The 14,744-nt window shown below is 39.4% G+C and overlaps 1 protein-coding gene across 1 annotated transcript in view; it reads right to left on the bottom strand.

Annotated features, from left to right (window-relative positions):
• Nucleotides 1-14,744, bottom strand: part of CGNL1 (cingulin like 1) — a 309,913-nt gene that overhangs the window by 194,341 nt on the left and 100,828 nt on the right. Inside the window, 1 exon segment of the mRNA XM_053717518.1 lies at nt 4,866-5,072. Coding sequence (XP_053573493.1) covers nt 4,866-5,072 — 207 coding nt within the window.

The raw sequence follows: 14,744 nt of genomic DNA, 5'->3' as shown, positions 1-14,744 counted from the left end.
AAGTACAACCCGACTCTGAAAACAGACAACAAGGCCATAGACCTAAGGATCTATCAAATAAAGGCCCAACAAGTCTGCTTGGAGCCATCAAGACCCCAGGGGTAACCAATCCCACCTTTCCGCCTCCCATCCAGGAGAAGCCCCAAGCAAGGACTATATCTACATAGGGAGGAGAATATCCCCTAAAGAAAAGGGATGATGCCAGAAGGGCAACAACTGTCCTCAAGGCCCGAAGTCACCAGCTAATGGGAAGAGAAATTCCCAACACAGAAGTCCTAGAAAAGGACCCCCCTACAAGTAGCTGGCAGAGCAGAGGCACAGCCAACCCATTTGGGAATCCACAGGAACACTGGCAAGCTAACCAGGGGAATGCAACCCTAAGGCGCACCAGAAATTGGACATTCAACGCCAGCAGCTGGGTATGAACCAACCACCCTTGAGGCTCAAGCCACACGGCTAACCACCAGATAACATGACTACTCTGTGACAAAGAGTAAAAAATACTCAGAAAACCTGGCCAACCATGACCAGGTTAGGTAGATGGAGCAAGGACATAGCCCAAGTTCCCACTACCGTGGAGCACCCCAACCAGCCCTGAGATCCAAGATTTCAAAATCACCCGAGACTGGGTCAGGAAAAAGGCCAAGCGAAGCTTCAGCAACCGGAAGTCTCAGGGAGAAAAACAGGTCCGGGTACCCAATAGTTCAGGCAAACCTTACCCTAGAACTAAACACCCCCAACTGGCCAAAAAGCCAGACACAAGGGTATAGATGCATATCCAGCAAATCTTGATAGCGAGAAGAACTCCAATGTCCAATGCTCCAAGGAGCAAGGCGAGAAGTTGTTTGAAGATACTTCTCAGAGCCTCAGGACAACCAAGGGATACCTCAAGGTCAAAAAATCCTACTAGCAGGACTAGTCTCCCTATCACCTCCGCACAAGCAGAGGACACAAGGAAGAGAAAGGCACTAAGCCTACCCAGCTTTGGAAAACCCAGAGCTAAACAAAGTCCCCGCAGGGAACAACCATCACCCGGAAACACAGATCCATAGAAGGAGATCCACTCACCCGGAAACAATGGAAGAGGACCTAAAGGTCTCTTAAACCTCAGACAGCCAGTACACGTCAAAGAGTAAGAGCTGCATCTAGATACACTATAAACAGCTTATGCGTACACCTGCAAGGTGTCAAGAGCTGCAACTGGTTTCAAACAACAAACCTTCCGCAAGCTATCCTGTTGTTGCATCAAGCCCAAAAATACAAATCCAGAGGCCAAAAAAATGAAGGCCAAACCGCTCAATTGCGGTAAGGGGCATTAAGCCCTCCAACCCTTCACCACATGGGGGAGGAAAACTCTAAGTTCTGATGAAATCAGATGTCAGAGTGACGCAGCGGAAAACTCCTCTGCCTGGTCATCTATGACTGAAGGCTATAAGGACTGAAACAATCCTTCTCACCTCACAGACCCACAGGTCCTCTTGAATGCTTAGTTGAACATGAAAAAACAACAATAACCTGAGCACTCAGCGCTTCTACCGAACCAGCCAAGCAGAACAGCGCCACGTGTAAACAGCCGTAAGACCGAACGAACCCGACAGGACCAGTCTGCACCTAGGGCCCTAACCGGCAAGCTGCATAAATTCTCTCAAAGGGGAAAAAACAGAAAACAGAAAACAGACATTCTTAACATAGGACTAACATGTAATAGTAATAAAAAGAGTATAAATCACAGAAGGTTCCCAAAGGAAACAAAAACAAAGACATTTTATCTGATAGAAATAAAATATAAGGTAACCCGGAGGTTAACGCCCAAGAAGACACAGGTCTACCCTCAGGACCAGCCAAACGGAACTCTTAACTTACAAAACTGGGAAAGATCTCAAACAGATGACAATCAGGAGATTACCTCATCCCAACATGTCTAATGAGGTGCACCATTCGAATTATCAGCCTGAAAATCCCTGTATCTATGAACGATAGGGTCATTCAATAACTGAAACACGTCTGAGCAATACGCAAAGGCGCGCAATCCTGTAATGAAAGGCACAACACTCAGGAACAGTTACACCCGAACTGTGAAGGCCCACCCCAAAGCGGAAGACCTGGGACAATAAGGTACGAGCAGATCCTCAAATAAACGTCTAGAGTCTGCAGACGAACAATCGCCAACATGGTATGGAAGCAAAAAACGCGCTGCAACCTCTGGGGGGGGGACATGCCACCCCACACGGAGGGACCATAAACTGTATGTGTAGAAGTATGACTTGGTAGGGAACTTGCCTCTTGAAGGACAGGACCCCCAGAGGCGGATGGCTCAGCAGACCCATGATTCCCCAAGCCCAAGGAACCAGGCGATCTCATATGGCATACGGAACAATACTGGTTGACATGTGTCAACAAGGCCAATCCGGATTCGTCACCGGACACAGAATCTGAATCCAAAATCAAAATAGTCTCGGTATCAGAATCCTCCGTAACTGAATCTGAAATGAGCACAGTCTCAGCATCAGAATCCTCCATAACTAGATATAGGAAATATCAATATGGACTAAAGTATTTAAATAAAAATGGCACCTGACACCCACAATGGCTGGGCACTCACCACCTCCTATGACCAGACCCCTGCGGACAAGAAGATCTCCTTCGCCACACGGTCAAGAATGCGGAAATGGGGAACGGAACAGAACCACGCCCGAACACAAGGTGAACCAAAAGGCTGCGTCACTTCCAAAGGCCTCAAGTTCCAACCACAATCACATAAACATGATTATAAACCCTGAAATTTACAGACTTAGTGCGGATATATATGATCATGTGATTGGTGAACCAAAATTAAGCTAGCGTAAATATTCACTCCTGAATGGGAGTCCCACTTTTAGCGGGATACACTTAGCTATTGGAAAACTTGTTCAAAGATCCTGATTACTAGACAAATCCGTAGTACAGTGGCTGTTCATGTCGCAACAACAACTTATAAAAGTAACAGTTGTATGATATGCGTGATTGTACACAGTGGCAAAAAGCAGAGTAAGTATCATTTCACTCACCCCCCGTATCTGTAGCGGCGTTCGTGCCTCTGTCTCTCACAACAGGTAAGTGCTTCTGTTGTAGGCTGTTCTGAACTCCGGAACCATTAGGGCTCTCCTGGACCCGTAACAAAACAAATTTAAATTCCCAGCAAATTCACAGTTCCAGTGTAGAAAGGAGAGAGAGGAGAGATATCGGTATAGTAAAACATATACTTTATTAGTAATTCTTATAACAAACCCGGCACAGCAAACAGTGAGATCCTTCTGCTGACGCGTTTCCTGCCTCACTGGCAGTTCATCAGAGCATACGGATAGTACTTTACACAGCTGTTAAATCACTTACAACAATGCATAGTAGACCAATCAAAACAAGTCATCAGAATAAACTACACACCTTTACGGGATACTAGCTTAACCCCTGATTGTACAAGACTAAGTTGTATGATTATAAACCCCCCTGTTCAATAACCCCCCTCAGAACCCTCGATTCCAAGATCGAACAGAGACTCACTGAGTTAGACCCGCAAAAGGTGTGTATCCGCTTGGGAAAATATTTCACATTACAGTACATTGACGATAAAGTAAAATGAAACGATCTTACCGGAATCAACGCCGCGGAACAGGAACACGGCCTTTCAAGTGTTACAAAAAGTGGCATTGCCTCCACCATGGACTTAAGAGAAGAAAGTAGGCAGCGAAGCGAAGTTTGACCACGCTGATTGCTTAAGGAGCTGTTAATATGAGCCGGGATGGTTTCGCAGAAAGAAACTCCCTGTATCTCCGGAATCTAACTTTCATCCAAGCCCTCCTTGCAAGACTGACAGGACTACTTAAAACTCCTGTCCCATGCCGAAGAGTACAACCCTCCATAAGAGACAAAAACAAAAATTAGAAATAAAAATTCTGACACTTCTCTGCCAACCTCCTGGTCCGAAAGGCAAAGAATGACTGGGGGGATGAGGGGAGTGGGAGGAGTATTTAAGCCTTTGGCTGGGTTGTCTTTGCCTCCTCCTGGTGGCTAGGTTCTTATTTCCCAAAAGTAATGAATGCAGCTGTGGACTCTTTCCATTTAAGAAGAAAATATAGATATCAGTGGTTTTTGAATATAAATAGATTTAAAAAAAAACAACAACAACAAAAAAACACCACAACAACAACGGACCAACCAGCCCCCAAAAGAAGAAGGGGGGAGACGTTTTGTCACCCATGCAGTTTCCTGGCCAATAACCATAACCTCAGCATCAGTTCAAGAGGTGGAAATCACACTAAACTAGCAACAACAGTTATTGCCAGTTTAGAGTGTTTGCCACCCCCACCCATCATTTAGCACTATACTTGAGGTGTGGTTAATTCACCCACCCAGTTTGAAATTCATATTATTTTCACAGTGACAGTATATCATTTGTTGAAAAGCATACCTAGGTAGGCTCAGAAGTAGCAATGCACTACTGGGAACTAGCTGCCGATTGGTGGCTGCAAATCTGTCTTCTGCCATTGTCCCACTCAATGTGTTCAGCTAGCTCCCGGTAGTCATTGCTGCTGCTTAAACAAAAGATGCAAAGAAAATGAAGCAAATTTTATAATACAAGTAAAAAAAGTTGTTTAAAATTGTATGCTCTGAGTAATTAGAGAAAAAAAATGGGTTTTATGTCTCTAATGTCAAAGAGAATAGTCAAAGAATTACACATGTATATCTGACAGCTTTTGCAGTTTGCAGACACAACAAACGGCACTTTTATATGAATCATACTTAGGTGGCATCTAAATTAATGACACAAAAAGTTTCTCAGTCATTTAGTTGTTGCATTGACAAACATTTATTTCCTCATTTCTTACCTCAGAACACTTAAGTCTTTCTTTCATTCGATCATTATCTTCATTTAATTCCTTAATTTCCTGCGAAAGTTCAGCAATTTTAGCTTCAAGTCGTTGAATTTTTTTCCTCAGCTCATCGTTCTCTTGCAATAAACTCTTGACTCTATATTCAGCAGCAGATTTTTGTTGACTTGCTTCATCAACCTTACCAGCTATAATACTCGAGCTCTATTTAAATATATATATTAAAAAAAAAAATAATTTAGTTATATTGTACATATGGCAAACAATGAAGAAACAACTTGAAATCTGTCTTCTTATTTCAAAAATCAAAGTGCAAATGACACAGCGGTGACTACAAAACTAAGGTGAGTAAGAGAGCGATCAGCGCCTAGGACTGTATACCCGCTACACTACAAAGAAGACCCCCTAATAGGTCTAGTGGAAGATACGATTATGGATAAATAGGAGCGCCAAAGGCTAAGGTATGATTCAGGCAGCAGCACTCTATACAGTTAAAATTGGTGAAAGCAATTTATTACATTTATATCATAAAATTCAAATGAAAAACAACATAAATTAAATTACAATGAGTGAAAAACACATAAATTAAAAAGATGGATCCTGCTACAATGGTGTCTCAAGAAAAGAGGAAAAGAGAAGCCTAGCCAGTGGCAAGAGTGGGGGATGGCTCTACCACCCGATCTATTAAGACCAACAGGGTACTCTTTTATTATGAGGACAAAGTGGGGTTTCACCACATAAAATGGATAAAGGTGCTCTCAAAAAACGAAAGTATACAACAAGTCTATTCCAGACAAAAATGGAACCAAAAAAAATCCAAAGTGGATTTACAACTCGATTGTGTGTGTGGCGTGTAAAAAACAACGTGTGAAAAGTGAAAAAGGATGTGAAAAAAGCAAAAACAAAAAGGGGATCAAACCCGGTTTGTCCAATTATAAAATGGTAATAAAATTGTAATAAAATTGTGTTGCAAAAACAAAAAATCAAAAATTGCTGATTGGTCCAAATCAACGAATACAAATGTGGACCGTACACTTGGAGGTGAAATGGGTGAAAAACATAATTTATGTAAGAACTTACCTGATAAATTCATTTCTTTCATATTAACAAGAGTCCATGAGCTAGTGACGTATGGGATATACATTCCTACCAGGAGGGGCAAAGTTTCCCAAACCTTAAAATGCCTATAAATACACCCCTCACCACACCCACAAATCAGTTTAACGAATAGCCAAGAAGTGGGGTGATAAGAAAAAAAGTGCGAAGCATATAAAATAAGGAATTGGAATAATTGTGCTTTATACAAAAAAATCATAACCACCACAAAAAAGGGTGGGCCTCATGGACTCTTGTTAATATGAAAGAAATGAATTTATCAGGTAAGTTCTTACATAAATTATGTTTTCTTTCATGTAATTAACAAGAGTCCATGAGCTAGTGACGTATGGGATAATGACTACCCAAGATGTGGATCTTTCCACACAAGAGTCACTAGAGAGGGAGGGATAAAATAAAGACAGCCAATTCCTGCTGAAAATAATCCACACCCAAAATAAAGTTTAACAAAAAACATAAGCAGAAGATTCAAACTGAAACCGCTGCCCGAAGAACTTTTCTACCAAAAACTGCTTCAGAAGAAGAAAATACATCAAAATGGTAGAATTTAGTAAAAGTATGCAAAGAGGACCAAGTTGCTGCTTTGCAGATCTGGTCAACCGAAGCTTCATTCCTAAACGCCCAGGAAGTAGATACTGACCTAGTAGAATGAGCTGTAATTCTCTGAGGCGGAATTTTACCCGACTCAACATAGGCAAGATGAATTAAAGATTTCAACCAAGATGCCAAAGAAATGGCAGAAGCTTTCTGGCCTTTCCTAGAACCGGAAAAGATAACAAATAGACTAGAAGTCTTACAGAAAGATTTCGTAGCTTCAACATAATATTTCAAAGCTCTAACAACATCCAAAGAATGCAACGATTTCACCTTAGAATTCTTAGGATTAGGACATAATGAAGGAACCACAATTTCTCTACTAATGTTGTTGGAATTCACAACTTTAGGTAAAATTCAAAAGAAGTTCGCAACACCGCCTTATCCTGATGAAGAATCAGAAAAGGAGACTCACAAGAAAGAGCAGATAATTCAGAAACTCTTCTGGTAGAAGAGATGGCCAAAAGGAACAAAACTTTCCAAGAAAGTAATTTAATATCCAATGAATGCATAGGTTCAAATGGAGGAGCTTGAAGAGCCCCCAGAACCAAATTCAAACTCCAGGAGGAGAAATTGACTTAATGACAGGCTTTATACGAACCAAAGCTTGTACAAAACAATGAATATCAGGAAGAATAGCAATCTTTCTGTGAAAAAGAACAGAAAGAGCAGAGATTTGACCTTTCAAGGAACTTGCGGACAAACCCTTATCTAAACCATCCTGAAGAAATTGTAATATTCTTGGTATTCTAAAAGAATGCCAAGAAAAATGATGAGAAAGACACCAAGAAATATAAGTCTTCCAGACTCTATAATATATCTCTCTGGATACAAATTTACGAGCCTGTAACATAGTATTAATCACAGAGTCAGAGAAACCTCTTTGACCAAGAATCAAGCGTTCAATCTCCATACCTTTAAATTTAAGGATTTCAGATCCTGATGGAAAAAAGGACCTTAAGACAAAAGGTCTGGTCTTAACGGAAGAGTCCACGGTTGGCAAGAGGCCATCCGGACAAGATCCGCATACCAAAACCTGTGAGGCCATGCCGGAGCTACCAGCAGAACAAACGAGCATTCCTTCAGAATCTTGGAGATTACTCTTGGAAGAAGAACTAGAGGCGGAAAGATATAGGCAGGATGATACTTCCAAGGAAGTGAAAATGCATCCACTGCCTCCGCCTGAAGATCCCGGGATCTAGACAGATACCTGGGAAGTTTCTTGTTTAGATGAGAAGCCATCAGATCTATTTCTGGAAGTTCCCACATTTGAACAATCTGAAGAAATACCTCTGGGTGAAGAGACCATTCGCCCGGATGCAACGTTTGGCGACTGAGATAATCCGCTTTCCAATTGTCCATACCTGGGATATAAACCGCAGAGATTAGACAGGAGCTGGATTCCGCCCAAACCAAAATTCGAGATACTTCTTTCATAGCCAGAGGACTGTGAGTCCCTCCTTGATGATTGATGTATGCCACAGTTGTGACATTGTCTATCTGAAAACAATGAACAACTCTCTCTTCAGAAGAGGCCAAGACTGAAGAGCTCTGAAAATTGCACGGAGTTCCAAAATATTGATCGGAAATCTCACCTCCTGAGATTCCCAAACCCCTTGTGCCGTCAGAGACCCCCACACAGCTCCCCAACCTGTAAGACTTGAATCTGTTGAGATTATAGTCCAGGTCGGAAGAACAAAGAAGCCCCCTGAACTAAACGATGGTGATCTGTCCACCATGTCAGAGAGTGTCGTAAAATCGGTTTAAAGATATTAATTGAGATATCTTTGAGTAATCCCTGCACCATTGGTTCAGCATACAGAGCTGAAGAGGTCGCATGTGAAAACGAGCAAAGGAGATCGCATCTGATGCGGCAGTCCTAAGACCCAACATTTCCATGCATAAGGCTACCAAAGGGAATGATTGTGACTGAAGGTTTTGACAAGCTGATATCAATGTTAAACTTCTCTTGTCTGACAAGGACAGAGTCATAGACACTGAATTTATCTAGAAACCTAAAAAGGTTACCCTTGTCTGAGGAATCAATGAACTGAATGGTAAATTGATCCTCCAACCATGAACTTGAAGAAACAACACAAATCGATTCGTATGAGATTCTTCGAAAATGAGAAGACTGAGCAAGTACCAAGATATCGTCCAAATAAGGAAGTACCAAAACCCTATTCTCTGATTACAGAAGAAGGGCACCGAGAACCTTTGAAAAAAATTCTTGGAACTGAGGCTAGACCAAACAGTAGAACCACAAAACTGGTAATGCTTGTCTAAAAAGAGAATCTCAGACACTAAAAGTGATCTGGATGAATCGGAATATGCAGATACACATCCTGTAAATCTATTGTAGACATATAATGCCCTTGCTAAACAAAAGGCAGGATAGTCCTACAGTAACCATCTTGAATGTTGGTATCCTAACATAACGATTCAATAATGATAGATCCAGAACTGATCTGAAGGAATTGACCTTCTTTGGTACAATGAAGAGATAAAATAAAACCCCAGCCCCTGTTCCAGAACTGGAACTGGCATAAATACTCCAGCCAACTCTAGATCTGAAACACATTTCAGAAATGCTGAGCCTTGCTGTGTCAACTGGGACACGGGAAAGAAAAGAATCTCTTAGCAGGAGGCCTTAACTTGAAGCCAATTCTGTACCTTTCTGAAACAATGTTTCTGAAACCAGAGATTAAGAACGGAATTGATCCAAATTTCTTTGAAGAAAACGTAATCTGCCCCATACCAGCTGAGCTGGAATAAGGGCCGCACCTTCATAGGTACTTAGGAGCTGACTATAGGTTTCTATAAGGCTTGGATATATTCCAAACTGGAAATAGTTTCCAAACTGATACCGCTCCTGAGGATGAAGGATCAGGCTTTTGTTCCTTGTTGTGAGGAAAGGAACGAAATGATTATTTACCCTGGAAAGAAAGGGAAAGCAAAGTTGACTTAGAAGACATGTCAGCATTCCAAGTTTAATCCATAAAGCTTTTCTAGCTAAAATAGCTAGAGACATATACCTGACATCAACTCTAATGATATCAAAAGATGGTATCACCAATAAAATAATTAGCATGTTATAGAATAATAATAATGCTATAAAATTATGATCTGTTACCTGTTGCGCTAAAGCTTCTAACCAAAAAGTTGAAGCTGCAGCAACATCCGCTAAAAATATAGCAGGTCTAAGAAGATTACCTGAACATAAGTAAGCTTTTCTTAGAAAAGATTCAATTTTCCTATCTAAAGGATCCTTAAATGAAGTACTATCTGCCATAGGAATAGTAGTACATTAGCAGGAGTAGAGACAGCCCCATAACCTTAGGGATTTTTGTCCCAAAAAACTCTAATCTGTCAGATGGCACAGGATATAATTTGCTTAAACGTCTAGAAGGAGTAAATAAATTACCCAAATTATTCCATTCCCTGGAAATTACTTCAGAAATAGCATCAGGGAGATAAAACACTTCTGGAATAACTACAGGAGATTTAAAAACCTTATTTAAACGTTTACATTTAGTATCAAGAGGACCAGAATCCTCTATTTCTAATGCAAATAACACTTCTTTAAGTAAAGAACGAATAAATTCCATCTTGAACAAATACAAAGATTTATCAGCATCAACCTCTGAGACAGAAACCTCTGAACCAGAAGAACCATTATCAGTATCAGAATGATGATGTTCATTTAAAAATTCATCTGAAAAAAAGAGAAGTTTTAAAAGACTTTTATGTATACTAGAAGGAGAAATAACAGACATAGCCTTCTTAATGGATTTAAAAAATAAAATCTCTTATGTTATCAGGAACACTCTGAAAATTAGATGTTGACGGACAGCAACAGGTAATGTAATAGTACTAAAGGAAATTTTATCTGCATTAATAAGTTTGACATGACATGCAATACAAATAACAGCTGGAGAAACAGATACCAAAAGTTTATAGCAGACTTAGCTTGGTAGCTCCAGCACTGTGCAGTGATTTTCCTGTAGTATCTTCTGACTCAGTTGCAACGTGGAACATCTTGCAATATGTAAAAGAAAAAAACAACATATAAAGCAAAATTGATCAAATTCCTTAAATGACAGTTTCAGGAATGGGAAAAAAATGCCAGTGAACAAGCTTCTAGCAACCAGAAGCAATAAATAAAGAGACTTAAATAATGTGGAGACAAAAATGACGCCCATATTTTTTAGCGCCAAAAAAGACGCCCACATTATTTGGCGCCTAAAATGTTTTTGGCGCCAAAAATGACGCCACATCCGGAACGCCGACATCTTTGACGCAAAATAACGTCAAAAAATGACGCAACTTCCGGCGACACGTATGACGCCGGAAACGGAAAAGAATTTTTGCGCCAAAAAAGTCCGCGCCAAGAATGACGCAATAAAATGAAGCATTTTCAGCCCCCGCGAGCCTAACAGCCCACAGGGAAAAAAGTCAAATTTTTGAGGTAAGAAAAAATATGATAATTCAATGCATAATCCCAAATATGAAACTGACTGTCTGGAAATAAGGAAAGTTGAACATTCTGAGTCAAGGCAAATAAATGTTTGAATACATATATTTAGAACTTTATAAATAAAGTGCCCAACCATAGCTTAGAGTGTCACAGAAAATAAGACTTACTTACCCCAGGACACTCATCTACATGTTTGTAGAAAGCCAAACCAGTACTGAAACGAGAATCAGTAGAGGAAATGGTAAATATAAGAGTATATCGTCGATCTGAAAAGGGAGGTAAGAGATGAATCTCTACGACCGATAACAGAGAACCTTATGAAATAGACCCCGTAGAAGGAGATCACTGCATTCAATAGGCAATACTCTCTTCACATCCCTCTGACATTCACTGCACGCTGAGAGGAAAACCGGGCTCCAACTTGCTGCGGAGCGCATATCAACGTAAAATCTAGCACAAACTTACTTCACCACCTCCCTTGGAGGCAAAGTTTGTAAAACTGATTTGTGGGTGTGGTGAGGGGTGTATTTATAGGCATTTTAAGGTTTGGGAAACTTTGCCCCTCCTGGTAGGAATGTATATCCCATACGTCACTAGCTCATGGACTCTTGTTAATTACATGAAAGAAATGTACAGTGACAAATATCAACAAAGGTGCGACAAATAAAAAATAATAAAAGTTAAAACAACAATTAGCTTGAGAACATATGAAAAATAAAAAACAAAGTGGGTCTGATGAATCCTAAAAATATCCTATAAAATGTCCATAACAAAAGTCCATTATGTGAAAAAGAACCACTGAATGAAACGATCCTAGGAGCCTGTCTTGATCCAGTATCCTAGTCTGTTAACAACATGGACCTGAAATCAAAAGATTACCATTTTATAATTGGACAAACTGGGTTTGATCCCCTTTTTGTTTTTGCTTTTTTCACATCCTTTTTCACACGTTTTTTACACGCCACACACACAATCGAGTTGTAAATCCACTTTGGATTTTGTTTGGTTCCATTTTTGTCTGGAATAGACTTGTTGTATACTTTCATTTTTTGAGAGCACCTTTATCCATTTTATGTGGTGAAACCCCACTTGGTCCTCATAATAATAGAGTACCCTGTTGGTCTTAATAGATCGGGTGGTAGAGCCATCCCCCACTCTTGCCACTGGCTAGGCTTCTCTTTTCCTCTTTTCTTGAGACACCATTGTAGCAGGATCCATCTTTTTAATGTATGTGTTTTTCACTCATTGTAATTTAATTTATGTTGTTTTTCATTTGAATTTTATGATATAAATGTAATAAATTGCTTTCACCAATTTTAACTGTATAGAGTGCTGCTACCTGAATCATACCTTAGCCTTTGGCGCTCCTATTTATCCATAATCACAGCGGTGACTACAATCTCATATGGTAAACAAATCATTTATAAAACCTTTTTTCAATTGATTGAAAGATTTATAAGCTCAATATCTCTCTGAAATTCACAAAGAATTGTATGACATCTTTTAAACACAACAAAGACTCACTTCAACCCCCCTTCACCAAAATTAAGCTTGATGAGCTGCTTGCACCATTCATTTCAGGAGAAAAAAAAAGGAATAATTGGAGAAGCAAATAAAGAAACAATGAAAACCGTTCTTTTAAATGCTTGACCTGCTCCAAATGTGTGAGATGCACATTAGACAAAGAACAGGAACTGTGCCAATGCGAGACTATTAGGAGATACAAGAGAGTAGTTACAGTTAAAAATGATGTATAAGCATTACTAGCCGGTGTACAATTGAATAGATTCTGTTTAAACACAGAGGGACACAACTGGTTTAAAGGGGCATTGTACACTAGATTTTTCTTTGCATAAATGTTTTATAGATTATCCATTTATATAGCCCATCTGGGAGTGTTTTTGTAACAATGTATAGTTTTGCCTATTTTTTAATAACATTGTGGTGTGCCATATGTATACATGGGTTTACAGACTACTGTTGGCTCCTGTTTATGTTAACTGTCTTTTCATATGCAGGCAAAAGGGGGGGGGGGGGGAGAGTGTCTGTTCTTCTCGTTTTCCCAGCCCCATTCACTGGGTGTCCCAGCCTAACCTCATCAACTGTGCTAAACTAGGAGCTTCTAAGTAAGATTTTAAAAGGTTTTATAATAGATTTTTAGATCAGTATCTGTGCATGTTCTTCTTTATAGTAGTGTCTATTACATGCAGTTATATGCAAATTGATGCCTATTTAAAGTTACAGTAGAGGATATTTAGGAGTGCTCCGCTTGGTAAGATAAGTTGAATATTCATTTGACAATGAACAAAACGGTTGAAGTGAGGCTTCGGGGAAAATTCGTATTCTACGTTTGTCTGCAAAACAAATTACTAATATGGCCGCAGCAAGTGGAATTAGCCTCTTTTTGTAGCTGGTTAAATCAGTGTGAAAATGCAAAACACAAAGATCTGGATTTGCACGGAGAATATGAATTTTTTCCCATGCCTAGTTGAAGTAATGTAATTATAGCTCACTACATTTTAAATTGTAAGATAACAATCATTTACATGCGTAAGTAAACGTATGGCATGGACTAATATTCGATTATGTCCATAGTTTATAAAGTCATATGCTATGTAATGAGACCAGCACTTGACGTCATTCAACCACGTGACTACAATATATATTGAAGGTGGTTTTATATTATGAAGCGAGAATAAGGCTTACTTGTCATGGATCTAATCACGTGACCACACTGTTTACAGAAGGCTGTCATGTCATCTGGATCCCACACTTCTTTACTGACTAGGAATAACACACATAGCTTAGCACTACAAGAGACTTTAAAATTGTGTTTAATTTAAATTTGATTTTTAATTTATATTTTATCATATACTATACTTTTAATAATGTTATATAATAAACATTAAAGGCTAGATTACAAGTAGAGAGCAAGAAATAGCGCAGGGTGTGTTATTTTTTGTGTTACCTTGCGCAAAAAAAAAAAAAAAAAATACAATTTAGCACTTTTTAAGACCTGAAGTAAACAATTATTATTATTATTATTATTAGTGGAGTATAGAACTACATGACGTCACGGGACAGGGAACTCCATTATTTTTCTTCATAGATTCAGATAGAGCATAGATACAATTTTAAACCTTCCTTTTTACTTCTATTTCTCTTTGTATCCTTTGTTGAAAAACATACCGATGTAGGCTCAGGAGCTGGAAGCTAGCTGCTGATAGTTGACTGCTCATATATACATTTTGTTATTGGCTTACCAATACGTTCAGCTAGCTCCCAGTAGTGCATTGCTGCTCCAACACAGCATACCAAGAGAATGAAGCAAAATTGTACGCTCTATCTGAAAATAAACTTTTATGTCCCTTTAAGCGTCAGATTTTCATTTAGAGAAACCCTGCTTATTTAAACTTAGGCTTTTTGCCTTTAATATTCCGAAGTATCTGTTAAAAGATATATAAAATAAGCAAACAAGTAAACTGTTAAAGTTACTCAAACCTAGACTTTAGATATAGATAAAACACAAATTCACGCTTTTAAAAAATGCTGAAGTGGTGGTCATTTGTGTGAGCTTTAATAAGCGACTATTAAATAATCGATTGCCTCGAGAGCAATTTGCACCTGTGAACATCAATATAACCAGCCATGTACTCATGGTCCAGAGATTTCAGGAGCCAGAGTCCTTA

The sequence above is a fragment of the Bombina bombina genome, chromosome 6 (genome assembly GCF_027579735.1).
Source record: "Bombina bombina isolate aBomBom1 chromosome 6, aBomBom1.pri, whole genome shotgun sequence".
NCBI classification, from domain to species: Eukaryota; Metazoa; Chordata; class Amphibia; order Anura; family Bombinatoridae; genus Bombina; species Bombina bombina.
Note: the sequence above shows the minus strand (reverse complement) of the source record. Positions and strands in the feature narration are given on the sequence as shown.